Genomic DNA, 16,279 nt, shown 5'->3' on the forward strand with positions numbered 1-16,279 from the left:
AGATGAAATTAAAGAAAGGGTAAAATAATCTTTCCATAGCAGTTGTCTTCTTTAAGTCTACAGACAAACCGAGTGACACAGAGAGACAGACAAAAGAGTTGAACAGGAACTCATATCATCTCTAATTGCTGTTATGCTCTACAGCCAGCTGCTTCTCTGTGAAGGCTTGCTCCCCCCCAACACACACACACACACAGACACACAAACAAGCACACACACACACACACACACACACACACACACACACACACACACACACACACTATGATACACCTATCAACACACATTCAATAATGTCCTGCCACGTTGACAAACACACACACACACACACACACACACACACACACACACACACTATGATACATCAACACACATTCAATAATGTCCTGCCACGTTGACAAACACACACACACACACACACACACACACACACACACACACACACACATTCAATAATGTCCTGCCACGTTGACAAGCACACACACACACACACACACACACACACACACACACACACACACACACACACAGACACACACAGACACATGCATGCTTATATATGCACAGACAGTCAGACAGCCAGAAAGACAGACAGACAGACAGAGAAAGAGTCAGTGTGGTTACACCTCTTCCTCCTCCATCCCTGCCCTGACATCATGGGTTGGACTGCTACTGGTCACAACTCAGTACGGAAAACGCCACGTAGCATCACATCTTCTCTCTCTCTCCCTCTCATGTCTCCCTCCTCCCTCTCTCCTCTCCCCCAGCTGTTTGTCATCTCTGTGCTCACCACAACTGTGGGAACAGACTGGAGCAGTCGAGCCCAGAGGGACCCAGAGCTGGAAAGCATGGCCGTGGGTGCCAGGGATCGGGATTAGATTGCTCTGGCCAGGCGCTGCAGCAGGTGTGTTAATCACGGTCTAGATGAGGTGTCTGTTCCAGATGCCAGGAACTCCTTATCCCGCTTCTCCCCTCTTCCTTCTCCCCATCCTCCTCCTCCTCCTCCTCGCTGCGCTCTGTTTCCCTGGTACAGAAGGGTTCTCTTGGGAATAGATAACACATTTAGAAACACCCACACAATTAAACCGTCACCATATTTGTGCTACTATTTACTGTTTAATTAAGCTTTCTCCTGGGAATTGTACACAAACAACATTAAATATTATAGTATAATATAATAGCCTCACCCTATCTGTATGCTATGCCATGCTTTAGAATATCCTTTGAAGAAAACTCCACCACATTGTTATTCTCAGTGCAGTTGAAGACTTAATGAAGTATTTGTGTGTGTGTAGGAGAGGGTGTGTAGGTATTGAACCAAGTGCAGGGATATCTAGGGTTCTAGAGCAATGTATGCAATTAAAGTTCAGTTAAGTACAGCTAGAAAAAAGCGAGAAAATAATAGTGAATAGTGTGTGCATGAAAAAAGCGTAAATACTGGTAGAATAAATGATCAAAGTTAGTATAAAGTTCAGATAAGACAATCGGATATAGAAATCTGAGGTATCAAGGTTGGTTAAACGTTAAGCGTGCATTAAGGGATTTTTCCCACAAAGCCCGTCTGGCCTTTGTAGGATTATAACCCTGGCTGAGAACCATGGGGTCTCCAGCCACGGTGGGAGCATAGGGTTAATGCCGATGGCCCTCCTCCTCGCCGGAGAGAAGGGAAGGAGGGGGAGGAGGGGAGGTGGGCTGGGGTGGGCCGTCCCACTGAGGATGTCTCGTGTGTAAACTTGTCTCTCAGTTAGAACTCCCCTGGCCTGACAACATCTCACTTCTCTCTTGATTGCTGGTGTGAAGCTGAAGGTAAGAGAGACCCTTCCTCGGATAGCGCCCACCTCAGGGTGGGACCCTGCTTTATGTTTGTGTGCGCTCTTGTTGGTTAGTGTAGTGTTGGAGTTAGAGGGTTAAAGAAATCCTTGCAAATGATGAGTGATTGAGTGATTGTCCAGTTTGTCAGGGTTTGGATAGGAAAGCAGTGGGCTGAAGTACATATTTATGGCAAAAAGTTTTTCAAACTTGAAAACTGTGTTACTTCCACTAATTCAAAATATTAATTCCTATATGCTGGGCAAGTGCAGAAGCACATTTGTAATGTTTAAATTACAATGTTTTTTGTTTGTTGTAGTTGTACTTTAACCATGTTAAAGGAAAGATTTGTGGGTGTTCAGATAAAATAACTGGTGTTAGAAAATAAACTACTTTGAGGTTATTCGACCGTTTATGTTTTATTTTACCAACACAACACCTGTTGGAATGGAATAGGATCCTTGGGTTTATGTGAATTACCTGAAGGCCTGATCTCAACCTGTATTTTAGCTTATTTCTGTGCGATGACAGGTGAGTTAAACATTGTATATGCCATTGTATATATATACAGATGTAGCTGTAAACACTGTATGCACATGCACACACACCCACACACCACATTAGCTGTGAACTGTTCAAGAGGAACCTCTGGTGTTCTGAAAGAGCCTGGCTAGAGGCAGCCATTGGTCAGTAAACAGTCTGTGGTTTAGAGGTTCATTCTGCAGAAAACCCCAAACAATGAGGAAGTATTGTGTGCCACATAGGCAAGGGGAGGGGAGAGAAGGAGAGGGTGGGAGAGAGAGAGGGAGGGAGAGAGAGAGAGAGAGAGAGAGAGAGAGAGAGAGAGAGAGAGAGAGAGAGAGAGAGAGAGAAAAGGGGGATGGGAAGAAATTCCACAGAGCCTGAGAAGGTAGTGGAACAGTTTCTTAGTGACAAAAACTTCCCTTCTCTCACTTTTATTTTTTGCTTAAAAGTTCCCTCCCTCTCAATCTGTGTCTACCTCCCTGCACCCCCCTCCCCTCTCTTACTCTTTCTCTCTCTCAACCTCACATTTTTTCCACATTTCTCCATCTCTCATTCTTTCCTTCTACTCTCCACTTAGCCTTCTCCCTTCGACTTTTTCTCTTGCGCTATCTCTCCCTCTCTCTCTGTCTTTCTCTGTCTTCTATCCCGTGTGAAGGTATGCGGGTTGTCATGGCAATCGGTTCCCAGCTGTTTGAACGCTTTGTGTCCAGCTGTGAGCTGTCCGTCTCTCTTCTGTCAAACTAAACACACATTGACAAGGATATTAGAGGGAGAGACAGACATACACAAACAGAGAGAGAGAGAGAGAGGGACAGATGGGAGGAGACAAACAGAGAGCGCGAGAGAGAGAAAGAGAGAGAGAGAGAGAGAGAGAGAGAGAGAGAAGGGAGAAAGGTTTAGTTTGCAGTGGATCTTCACTATTAAACTGAATGATGTGCCTGCAGCCTCCAGCAAAACTCACCCTTCTTCCAGGCTTCTCAGTGGGTAATGTTGAGGTTAAGCTTAGCACAATGAGAGGAGCAGAGTGAAGGATGAGAGAGAGAGAGAGAGAGAGAGAGAGAGAGAGAGAGAGAGAGAGAGAGCGAGAGAGAGAGAGAGAGAGAGAGAGAGAGAGAGAGAGAGAGAGAGAGAGGAAGTAACAGAAGGGAACGTTTGTTGAATCTCCCAAAGCAGCCTACTTCTCTGCCAGAACACAAAGGTTGGAACACCGTACACTATACATCACAGAACAATGTACATATAACAGGGGGCGGAAAATCATAGGAAATGACATAACTGCTTTTATTTTCTCCAATTTTTCTGCCACACTGACAGAACTGCCGTTTCTTTTATGAAACAAAGTCAATATTTTGAGTTACATCTTGAAGTGGATGTGAGCTTGCTCTCATACCTCCTCATCTCGGGAGGAAGTATAAGCTGTATGGCCAGAAGTTGACTAAAGCGAGCAGGAAGAGGCTTCTGGTCATATCGACTGTAACACCTTTGCGACCCCCTATGGTCCTAACAGGTGGGTCTGCTGTCATGTCACGTGACAACCCCTCCCCACCCCACCCCCCACCCTAGGGTGTTTGATTCCATCCATAAGCAGGGGGTGACTTTGCTCTCCCTCAACACTGGCCTTTGTCCATTTTCCCCTCACCACCACCCCTTCCCCTCACCCTCCAATCAGCGTTCCACAGGGACCTGTGATCCGCCGCCTCAGGATCTGGTTTCCAGCCCTGGCAGGGAGCTTAAGGACTGGGGTCCACTGGGGGGGATGGAGTTCACGCCGTAGGCTGAAAAACCCATTAATGTCTCAGCTGCAAGTTCAGCCCCCGGGAAATCCTGAAAATCTGATCTTGTCCCGTATCGGCATTCATATGCTGATATCTGTATATAGAGAATATGTAAAAGGGTAACCATAAGGAGTCCAAAAAGAAGAGAAGGAAAAAGCTTGAACCAAAGCCGAGGGGGAAAAGGAGAAAGCCTTGAGAAGGAACACTCTTACACAACAAGGAGAGAGAGACAGAGAGGAAGGGAGAGAGAGGGGGTGGGGGGTGGGGGGGGGGGGAAAGGACGAAGTACTGAAGAGTCTCTGTCTGTTTCCTGAAATTTCAGGGTTGGTCAGGAGTCCGCGTCTGTGTGCGTTGACGACGTGTTCTTGGCGTGTTTACAGGGTGAACAGGAAGACACGCAGACGGATGCGCCATTCTGTGTGTCTGCCAAACTGCTCTCAAACCCACCTGTTAGGTCACCTCGCCAAGCATTTAGGAAAAAGAGCGAAGGCTGGTGGCTGGAGAGAGAGAGAGAGAGAGAGGTGTTGTTGACTGTTCAGGCGTTGTGTGCACCCAGCATTAGCTTGCTTACCAAACACATCTTCCAAATTAAATGTTTTGGGAGGGTCTAAAAAGGGCCCTCTTTATGAGTTTCCGTTTGACTAGCAGCGCCGTCCAGATAAAACAGTCTGTTCTGCTCTTACGTCTTCTCACACTTCAGACAGGAAGACCCGAGACGGAGACTGTGCACCCGTCCAAATCCAACATTGGGCTTCCAGACAGGAAAATAAAAAAGATCATTCTCTCTGTAATCATATTTTACCGTTCCATCTCTTCAGCTTTGAACACCCATCATGTTGGTGTTTGTTTCAATGAGTTTTCCTACATTTGGTGCCTGAAACACACCTGTTTTCTTTCTTTGTCTGCTTTATTCATTGAAGGAAAAGCCTCTGCTTGCTCCAGAAGTGGTTTGTTTGGAGTTCTGCCAGACTACCAGTAGTTTTCCAGGGCCAGACTTTGGCTGGACCAGTCCTGGACCTCTGAATAACACAGGTCACCATTGTAGATGAAGTCGCCTTTCGCCACAATCTGGTCTCAAATCTGGATTAGTAATGAAAGGATTAAACCATGCATATAGGGTTTCACATGATGTCACGCACATTCCAAGCCGCATTGGCACTTTTTCTCAATTTTAATAATAATACAACTGGTTGCTTGCTTACTCCAGAACTGTCGGCCAAGAAGTGCCAAGATGGACTTGAAATCTACTTTTGGAACTTAACATAACATTATTGATACCCTCCCTTTCTTAAAGGGATAGTTCAGGATTTTGGACATCAGGTCTCATTTCCAAGTGAGCCTGTGTGTTATTTATCATTCATTCATTCACTTTTCATTCAGTCCTTCTATTTGCAGAAATCGCTGGTGCTAGGCTAGAGCAAGTCGAGGGGAACTGCTAGTCTGCCAATAAAAACAGTTTTACCCACTCCTGAGGCAAACCAATTATAATGCCCGACTATCGATGTAAATGTCTGTGTTGATAGAATAGTGTTAGAAATAGTGTTAGAAATGTTAGCTGTAGTGAATGAGAAAGTAGTCCGCCAAAATGTAATGTGATCATTGCGATACAACAAAAGTTTTATTTCTAATATTATTCTATCAACACAGACATTTACATCGATAGTCGGGCATTATAATTGGTTTGCATCGGGTGTACTTTGGAGTGGGTTTTTATTGGCAGGCTAGCAGTTCCCCTTGACTTGCTCTAGCCTAGCACCAGCAATTTCTGCAATTTCTGCAAGGACTGAAAACTGTTGAAAACGGTCTCCAATGATAAATAACACACTGGTTCACTTGGAAATGAGACCCGATGTCCAAAATCCTGAACTATCCCTTTAAGAGCTGGGAAACTATGAAGCCACCAACACACTAATTAGGGGGTCATCGCTATGTTCCCCGGGTCCTATGTTCCCCGCTTTGTATGTGAATCCGGAAGAATCATGAATATTAGGGTTACGGTTATGGTTATGGTTAGGGTTAGGGTGAGGGTTACGGTTAGGGTGAAGGTTACGGTTATGGTTAGGGTTAGGTTTAGGGTTAGGAGTCAGCGTGTGAGTTTGCCTGACAGGCTGCCTGTCCAATACTAGCGCTTGAGGCAGAACTTTTTCCGGATTCCGCCTACGAAAAACACAGTCGCGACTGGGGAACATAGGACCCGGGGAACATAGGTACGCTCCCCTAATTAGCCTAGGGTAGGCAATTACATTTCAAAGCATTTTTGGACATATTTGTTGAAATTCTCTTTACATCTCTTCAGCAATCAATGAATCAAATGCTCTGAGAAAAAAACAAAACAATTCGATCCGAATGAAATTATGGATGTCCTACCTGTCTGTCTACCTACCTACCCACCCGGCTACCTGCATGCACTCATCATGCATAACCTGAGTCTTCCACAAGGCTAGGCAGAACTTTCCCTAAAGCTAGCAAGCTAGTCGTGTGTTTTGGGGCAGTGGCTTTGGCCTGAATGGAGGGTAGGGATATTTTCGGTGGGATACTTTCTTTAAATGTCGCTCACTCTGGCTGGTTTTTCTAATTTGCTGATCATTAGCTTTAAACTAATAACCCTTTGACATTAACTCATTGAGAAGATTGATCAGAGACACACAGTCTTCTTTAGGCTCTGTCTGCTACATCATGGGGCATGAAAGCAGTTCAATGTTGAACTCCCCTTCATCGTCTGCCTTGCTCAAAGACACTGAGGCAGGTGTTGATGGATGATAGAGGGTTCTAAATCTCTGCCTTTCTTTTAACAGATTCCTACATCCGTACTCAGGTTTAAAAGAGCTTCATATTTTTTATGACAAGCATGTTCTTCAGACTAGAGACAGCAAGGGTGAAGTTCTTCCCCCGACTCACAAATTACTCTGACCCTGACTATTCCTGCCAGTACATGTAGTAAAACATTAAGGCTGAAGATTGCTAAAGCATAACTCTGTTTTAGAGATGAAGAAAAATTGTAAAACCCAATTAACTGTTAAAAAAACCCATTGCACTCAAGCAAAGATGCAAAACAGAGTCCTGCACCAAGGAATTAAACTAAATTACTAGCAGGAAATGTGTCCATGGGTGTAACTATTCCCAAATATCTCTCGTTAAATATGGTGGAAGGCAAATACATTTGTGTTGCTTGAGGCTTCAAAAACAACTAAACACTGTCAACAACTCCAAGAATCTCTGCAGGTGCCCGGAGTAAAGTTCAGCACATTTAACGGCACCTGTCCCTACTTGTTATCCCATTCCACCCAACCACTCACAAACACACGCACATTCATTGGCACACATACTTGCAACACCTTTAAATGTCAAACCAATTTTCCCAAATCTTAATTAAGTTAATTCAGAAATCGCTTACTAACAATGAGGACAAGTTCAGCACCTGTCAAAACAATTTTCTGGTATTCTCCTAACCATCCAACTTGTTAAGAACATCAGTATTCAGTGGTTGCCTATTGATTTTTTGCTGTCAGTTTAAATCCTCCTAAGTCCTTGCCTTGGGGTCAGGAATTTCAACCAGTCTCTTAAGAAGATTATTCCCCTTTTAGGATCCCCCCAGGCGGCTATTAGCTTACAAACTATGTTGATTGTCACAGCTATGACTGATTGGTGTGTATTGAGTGTAAGTTTGACTATTTAGGCTACTACTACTTACTGAACAATTCAGAATTGTACAAGTATTACAGGGAAACTAGAGACATGACCTTACAGGGACAAAGGATACATAAAACCAAAGGAAATGATTTGATCCATAGCACCCCATGTCCCCCTACCACCCCTATTTACAACCAGTCCTCAGATCCCCAGTGCTCAACCAGATCTGGATTGAACATACCATCAGCTCTAGAAGTGGAGGAGGACATAATAACAGTTTAGCCAGAGAGAGAGAGAGAGGGGAAAGAAAGCCCAGAGAAGAATGTGTTTCAACAAAGAGCTCTTCTGTTTCATCCAGTAGATCCAGGGAGGAGGAGAGGAGGGGAGGTAGGGTATCATGTCACCCGACAGTGAGTGTCCAGAGCTTGTGGTCCTCGAACCAAGAAATAGCACGTAACAGTGCAGAAAGTCTCATCCATTCCGCCACAATAACAGTTCCTAAGCCGAGTGGAGTTAGTTGAAGTTATTTGTTCAGTCAAAGCTTCACAGTAACCATATGAGGAACTTCAGTCCCTCCATGTTGTTGCCCTTAAAAGGTTTAATATGATCTAGGTGTGGAGAGCCATAGATAATGTCACCTAAATATAAATACATATTTTGGTAATGTAGAAACACTGCACTCTTTCTGTCAGAAAATGAAAAAAGGTGGGGTATTTCTTACAAAAATAAACTGTACAAGGGTGCTGCTTTCTAATCATCAAAAGTTATTTAGTAAAGTTAATTTAGCAGAACGGGTCGCAGGGTTGGGGAATTGAAACAGAGGCGGCACATACAGAGAGTTAGCCTGGATGGAGAGTTGAACTGAGAGAAAGAGAGAGAGAGAGAGAGAGAGAGAGAGAGAGAGAGAGAGAGAGAGAGAGAGAGAGAGAGAGAGAGGCGTTAGGACACATCAGTAAGGACTTCAGACAATCTGAGGTCCCAGTAAACGGCAGCGAACACTGAGGGGTTTGTAGACAGAGCTGGACGGCTTCCATCCTCCACTATGAGATGAACGAGTTGACATATTCTAGAGGGCTGTGTTGGTGGATGCCCCTCCGTAGAGGAATCTAGAACTTGGTCACGTAAGGTTTCAATGAGGCCCTTTAGTGTTCCTTAATAATAACTCAAATCATAATCATAATCATTTTCCAAATTAAAAACACTTATAAATAGTTTCCCTTAAGACATTTTGGTTATGGGTCTGTTATTTCTGTGTGTAGTGTGTGTGTATTTATGTTTTTGTGTGTCTCTATGTTTGCGTGTTATGAGGAGTGTTCCGGGTTTATAAATAAGGGTCCGGTTTCTAGTTCGTAACCTGTGGTTGTTGATTGGCTACTAAAGGTGGGTTCTGATTGGCTACCGACAATGGTTTCTGATTGGATACTGAAGCTGGTTTCTGATTGGCTACCGACAGTGATTTCTGATTGGCTGCTCTGTGTGATTTTCTGTTAGATTCTGAGGATGAGGGTTTGGATCGTCTTCGTCCTGTGCCTGGCTGGCCATGCCATGGCTGCTCCCGTGAGTTTACTGTGTGTGTGTGTGTGTGTGTGTGTGTGTGTGTGTGTGTGTGTGTGTGTGAATGCATCAGAGATTTTCATTGAAGACATTTCTGTGTATTCACAAGTGGGTGTTTGTTCACGTGTCAATATGTAAATATTTAACGTACGTGTGTGTGTGTGTGTGTGTGTGTTGACTCCTCCAGACAGAGGAGGAGCCCATCATGGAGGAGGAGCCCATCATGGAGGAGGAGCCCATGGTAGAAGAGGAGCTGGTCGTTGAGGAGTCTGTTCCCAGGGAGGTCCGTTGCTAGCTGATGATCATGATCACATTTCTTCCCAACTGTCTTCTGTGACTCTTAATAGCATATTGTTTTTAACACCACGCAGTCCTAATAATGTGTTTGTTGTCACCCAGTCTTTGTTCTACTATGGTATGGTCACCATTGTGATAAATCCATTATGTCCAATAATTATCTCTCTCCTAAAATATGTCCAATAGTTATCTCTCTCCTATAAATACAATTCCAGTATCAGGGTTAGGGTTAGACAAAACACAGTTAAATAACGATCAAGCATCTCCTCCAATGTCGATTTGTCCAAAAACAACCACTACTTAGATCTAGACTACTAGAACTTTCCCTCTCACTTTAAACACGCTCACATGATCTTTTTGAATGCATCCCAAATTTGTTTATTTGTAGAGGGACTATTTTGAGGTCTGGATGAACAGCAGCTGAACAGGGATGATGTGATTTCAGGGCTTCCGTTCAGAACAACATTTTTTCAGTTCAACTTCACAGATTTTGCAATTGTTCTTGTAAGTAACATTGTCACAAAATCAGTCATAAATATCTTGCCATTGTTTTCACGATGATCATGTTTATGAAAAGAGTACTAGAGTCACTACAGACTGCAAACAGCAACATAAAATATAGTTAGTGAATGCATTGTAAATGGACCTAAATGTCCAGAAGGAAACTGGTTTAACAGCTTCCTGCCACCGAGGATCCCACAAACATTAAATATTAAATATAGCCAGCGGGCCAGAGGGCTGGGCCGCCTGCCTCATGAGAACCAGATGTGAGAACACTCTCTCTCTCTCTTTCTCTCTCTCGTTCTCTCTCTCTCTCTCTCTCTCTCTCTCTCTCTCTCGTTCTCTCTCTCTCTCTCCTCTCTCTCTCTCTCTCTCTCTCTCTCTCTCTCTCTCTCTCTCTCTCTCTCTCTCTCTCTCTCTCTCTCTCTCTCTCTCTCCTAAACGTGTTGTCCTTCAGTGAGGACTCTCTCCTTCAACATTTAGTGGTTTCATTTTTCCTTCAAGAAACCAGGGCTATTTCAGTTGTCAGGGTTAAGTGGACTTTGGTAGACAAACAGCACAGAAATATCAGATAAAATCCTTTAGTGTTCATACAGAATTTTGCATCCTGCGCAGAGAGTGCCACCGTTAATATGTTAGCCAAACACATTCTTTATAATTCGTCTGTAGGAGGAGCCAGCTGTTTTGTCTCAAAGGAAGGACATTTATTTCCTGGTCCTCCCAGAAACTCTCCTGGTGACTTGGATCGAAAAATCTCCTTGGAAAATGTTTTCTACCCTCTTCTGTGACAGAAGTGAATTATTTTTCCTTAATCATGTGTCCTGACGAATCACATCAGGTCGTGGTCTGACCACCAGGTGTTTGACGCATTACCTATTCCCATGTTGTCATTGTTATGTCATCCTGATGTCATTGCTCCACTCTGACCACGTGTGTTGCCCCCCAGGAGGACACGGTGGGCATGAACCCTGTGCAGATTGAGACCGGAGAGTTTGACGAGGCCATCCAGATCGAGGAGGACTTCCCAGCTGAGAGTAAGTGCACGTGACCACACATACAATGCATACACTCAAACACACAATCCCGCATGTTTGCATTCATTTCAGCCAGTTCCACTGACAGCAGCCACGGATTTGAGCTTTTAGCTGGGTTAGTTTACAGCTGTGTTAGCCTGATATTTATCGTTCTGCCAACAGTAGTGAACTTTAACATACATGACATGATAGTATGGCTCCTTCCATGCTGTTTGATCTGAGACACCTCGGCTCAACTCTGCGGGCAGATCGTCATAATGACTGCCTGACTCTCCCATGGGAGGGCTGTAATCATCTTCTCCTCCCAGGCTACAGTCACGTATTTGTGTAGCAGGCCACAGGTCTGTGGCCGCAGGCTTCCTCTGCGGTGCCAACACTTATGGCTGCCAGTCAGTCCTGGCATAAACAAAATCGCTGATGTGTTGATTTAATATAGAACCCAGCGGAAAGGCAGTGCAAACCCAAGCGGGAGGAGAAGTAAACATAAATAAATAAATAAATAAATAGTGAAAATATAAAACTGATTTAAAAAAAGATCAAAGTAGTGAGTTGTGGGAACATTCTAGAGGGCGGAAAAACGTACAAGAAGGATAGTGTCATCTGCAAAGAAGCTACATTTTCCATGCACTCTTGTTTTACAAAACATGTGGTAGGAATATATTATTCTTGGTGTGTACTGTCAACCTGACCTAAAATTGAAAGCAGAAGGGCTGCATTAACAGAACGTTGATACATTGGTTACCTGTAGACCCCTGCTTGAACCACCACTGCAAGAAAGGTAAGGTGTGCGAGATTGACGAGGACAACAGCCCAATGTGCGTCTGCCAGGACCCCTCCAGCTGCCCCGCTGCCATGGGAGAGTTCGAGCATGTGAGTTTGATTCCCGACTTAAGCAGTCAAATAGTCTAAATGAAATGCTGTGTGGCCCAACTATATGTCTTCTTCACTATTTTTATGTCTCCTTATTTTTTCAGAAACTTGTATAGACAAGCATAACTTAGTTTTGGTTGATAAATGGGAAAATCAGCACCATCTGTGTGCCAGATACTATCATCCCCTGTTTTTTTTTACATCAGTACCTCTTTATGTACTCATTTTGTATCTAAGTGTAATATACTAGATAAGTGTAGTATACAAATGAAAATTAAAAACCTCTGCTTTTGATCCTGACAATTTTGCGGCTTTGGTTGAGAATACAAATCCTTAATATATGACCATAAAGGTATTAATCCGCCCTCCTCTTCACTGTGTCCAGGTTTGCGGAACCGACAACAAGACCTACGACTCATCCTGCCACTTCTTCGCCACCAAGTGCGCCCTGGAGGGAACCAAGAAGGGACACAAGCTGCACCTGGACTACCTCGGAGCCTGCAAATGTGAGTGGGACCAAAAGCTTGCTTCAGAAAGTCCTAAATCCAGACATGTTTTAAGCTCCAGCTCTACACTGACCCGTAATGGTCTGGGTTCTTGTTCTGGCCAGGCTCTTACATCATATCCTGAGTTGTTACATTACTTTCTGACCTGTCAGCTAGTGTGCTGTTGGAAGTACAAACCTAACAGAAAAGACACAGAACGTTTTCTCTCATTTTCTTCACGTCTAGTTGTCATGCTTCTCTCATGGAATAGAATGGAATAGAATTGAACAGAAAAGCGTTATCTTTGAAGTGTAGTCTATGTACGACCTGGGGGAGCCATGGGAAATGGGAGGAGCCATTGGGGGCCCAGCACCTAGCGCTACCCTGACAGGCTTCAACACAGCCCTGGGAGAATCTGTCCAGACATGCAGTCCTCCTCAGGTCTCTTGCTGGAGCTCAAACCCAACTCCCTGGTAGAGAGTAGGGGGTGGTGAGGTGGGACCAAAGGGACTGGATGGAGCTTGAGGTGATGCCAGAAAGAAACAGAGACTGTGTGAAGTATCTGGATATTAGCAGATATTTATGAATAATGAACATTAAGATCGAGCACTGTTTGATTTTTCTGTTGTTTTTTTTAATAGTGGAAGATTTTCAATTTAATTTCTTACTATTTTCATCTTGTTATGGAGACAGGGACATGGTTGGCTGAAATGTTCTGGATTCAAACCCTAATGTCCACAGTGTCAATAAGCAAGATGCCTTAAACATCCTACTCTTTAATTGTATCTAAAAACACAATTCAAAAACAAGGATTCATGATCCCATGTTCTTCAACTGAATGTTCTAACTTAACTGTGTCATGTTCTTCAAATGTACCTAGTATAACCTATTACTGTGTGTTCTATGTGTTCACCTGTATGCCCTATAGTGTGTCTGTATCTTCTGTATCTGTATCAGGTTCTATGTATGTTACTGTATGGTCTATGTGGTAACATGCACCTGTACCTCCTTTGTGTTCTCTGTGTGTAGTCCTGGAGACCTGTGTGGACACTGAGCTGAGTGAGTTCCCCCTTCGCATGAGGGACTGGCTGAAGAACGTTCTGGTCACTCTGTTCGAGCGCGACGAGGACAACAACCTGCTCACCGAGAAGCAGAAAGTCAGAGTACGTCCACATATGATCTCTGAGTACCTGATGAGTACCTTCGCAATACTCTCTGTACTCTTAGTACTACAGGAGTATTACTTGAAGTAATACTAATTACTAAAGTATAAGAGAATAAGTATTAGAGTACTTGAGAATTACTAATACTCAATACTCATTCATACTCTGAACATTTTATACTTTGAAAATTCTAAATGATCTGTCTACTGCAAGTACCTACTCTAGTCTTCTGAATACTGTAGTCATCTGAGTACTCAAGTACTTTAAATACTCTAGTACTCTGAACACTCTAAGCCTCAGGCCCTGAATCCGAGTCTGAATAAATCCTCTGTCTATACCGATGTCTGGCGGAGCTGTAACCCAGGTGTGTTAAATGGTTCAGGTGCAGAAGATCTACGAGAACGTCAAGCGTCTGCAGGCCGGAGAGCACTCTCTGGACCTCCTGGCCCATGACTTTGAGAAGAACTACAACATGTACATCTTCCCCGTGCACTGGCAGTTCGGAGAGCTGGACCAGCACCCCGCTGATGGGTAGGTTTGCACCAATTTATGAACACACAACACACATGAACACAACACACACACACACACACACACACACACACATGCCCCCTTCCTCCCTCCAAATAACAACAGAGAAGTATTAAAGCAGTACAATATTATTCTCTGTGTAATGGTGATGTAGCAGTATCTCAGTGGTAAATATCCATTTAAACTGAATGAAACCGGACTGGTCAAGGCAGTGGGTTCGCGTTGAGGTGCTGGCCATTTGACAGATATAGGTTTAGGGGTTTTCCCTGGCAACCAGCAACAGGAAATTACATCATCACTGTCCATTTCGCAAGTAGCCCTGGGAATAGCAGCTGTCTCAGTCAACCCACCATAAATGAAAACATTAATATCATATTACTATAACTATTTATTTGCTAAATAATAAATCGTTATTATATTGTTTACCTTTGACCCATAATTTGCATAATGTAGCATTAGCAAATATATTAGCATTCAATGTGTGTACATGCGTATGTGTATGTTTATGTGTGTGTGTGTGTGTGTGTGTGTGTGTGTGTGTGTGTGTGTGTGTGTGTGTGTGTGTGTGTGTGTGTGTAGGTTCCTGACCCACACAGAGCTGGCCCCCCTGCGCGCTCCCCTGATCCCCATGGAGCACTGCACCACACGCTTCTTCGACGAGTGTGATGCTGACAGCGACAAGTACATCGCCCTGGAGGAGTGGGCCGCATGCTTCGGCATCAAGGAGCGTAAGTACACACTCACACACACACACTCACGCAACTACACACACACACACACACACACACACACACACACATACACACTAACATCAACAAAAGATCCTGACTGAGTTCACCTCAGTCAGGATCCAATGGTTGTCCTCTTGACTTGTGGACTATCATTTTGGGCCTTACTTGGACAGGATCCATAATTCTATACTACTGAGTAAATTGGCATATACTGTATACACAGTGTAGCATTGGCATCCATAGTTTATATATGCCCAATGTTCTTAGTAGTATAGAAATATGGGAACATGTACAAAACGCACACACACAATCTCATACAGAAACACACCATCTCAAATACACACACACACACACACACATACATACACACTAGGACGCACACACACTTCCACTCACACAGTCAGTCCATTATTTGTCCGTCAGCCTGTCAACGTGTGTGTATGTCATCTGCTCTCCCAACCCTGGTCTCTTTGTTCTTTTCACAGAGGACGTCGATAAGGACATGGTTCTGTAAGATGGACTCGGCAACTCCTGGTTCACTAGTAAATTAAAAAACCCAGTAATGGTGCTAACTGCAGGTTATTTTTGTTTTCTATAACAACCTTTCCTACCTATACCACTAAAACATTTGTTAAAAAAAACTAAAGAAGTGCACAATCTGTACACACCCAATGTGTTTACAAGCAGCTTCCATTCATCTGTTAAAACAAACTCTCCACAAAGACAATTCAAGTGACTCTAAGATGAATAACATCAGACATAAATGTGTTCTGTTCTGTTTGTCAGCTCTGTATAATATCTAATGTGTTTGTTTTTTGGACATTCTTTTGGGCAATAATCTGAAAAAGAAACAAAACGTCCTGCAAAGAGAACAAGTTGTAAAATTAAAAAATAAAGTTTTAAATAAATAAATCCCTCTGCTTGCTTCCTGACCACGGTCTAGTTTGGTCCTCTTCTGGTGGGGCTGTTGTTTTATTTGTGGGTGTCTTTGTGCATCTCTTTTTTTGACTTGACTACTGTTTCCCCTCATGAAGTCAAGAACCAACCTTTTTTATTATTTTTTAATATTTGGAACAATAAAAAAAAGGATATATTCTGTGACGTCATTGTAGGTGTTCAAGAAATTCTGGGGTTCATTTTTGCAAAGAGTCAAATTCCCTGGTTTGTGAGTCGATGCTTTGCCCCAAAGGCCCGCTTGGACTTTACGACGCTCCAGATATACCGCCGTTGATGTTGTTTCAACATGTTATAATTGGTAGACGATCTCGCAGGCTGAGAGATCTACTTTTGCTATTGAAATGTTTCTGCTGACGTCTGCCGTGCGTCGTTGAGGCACGACAGAACTATTTCTATGAATAAAGTACTCCAAAAACA

General features: G+C 43.6%; 1 protein-coding gene across 1 annotated transcript; it reads left to right on the top strand.

Moving 5' to 3' along the window:
- The first annotated feature begins 1,714 nt into the window (after positions 1 to 1,714).
- On the top strand, positions 1,715 to 16,279 carry sparc (secreted protein, acidic, cysteine-rich (osteonectin)). Its single transcript, XM_084469490.1, has 10 exons — positions 1,715 to 1,806; positions 9,231 to 9,296; positions 9,481 to 9,576; positions 11,038 to 11,125; positions 11,874 to 11,995; positions 12,381 to 12,501; positions 13,510 to 13,643; positions 14,026 to 14,174; positions 14,754 to 14,902; positions 15,391 to 16,279. The coding sequence occupies exons 2-10, from the start codon at positions 9,240 to 9,242 to the stop codon at positions 15,417 to 15,419; spliced, it is 945 nt and encodes a 314-aa protein (XP_084325616.1). The 5' UTR covers positions 1,715 to 1,806; positions 9,231 to 9,239; the 3' UTR covers positions 15,420 to 16,279.

The sequence above is a fragment of the Micromesistius poutassou genome (genome assembly GCF_964030765.1).
Source record: "Micromesistius poutassou genome assembly, chromosome: 6".
Taxonomy (NCBI): domain Eukaryota; kingdom Metazoa; phylum Chordata; class Actinopteri; order Gadiformes; family Gadidae; genus Micromesistius; species Micromesistius poutassou.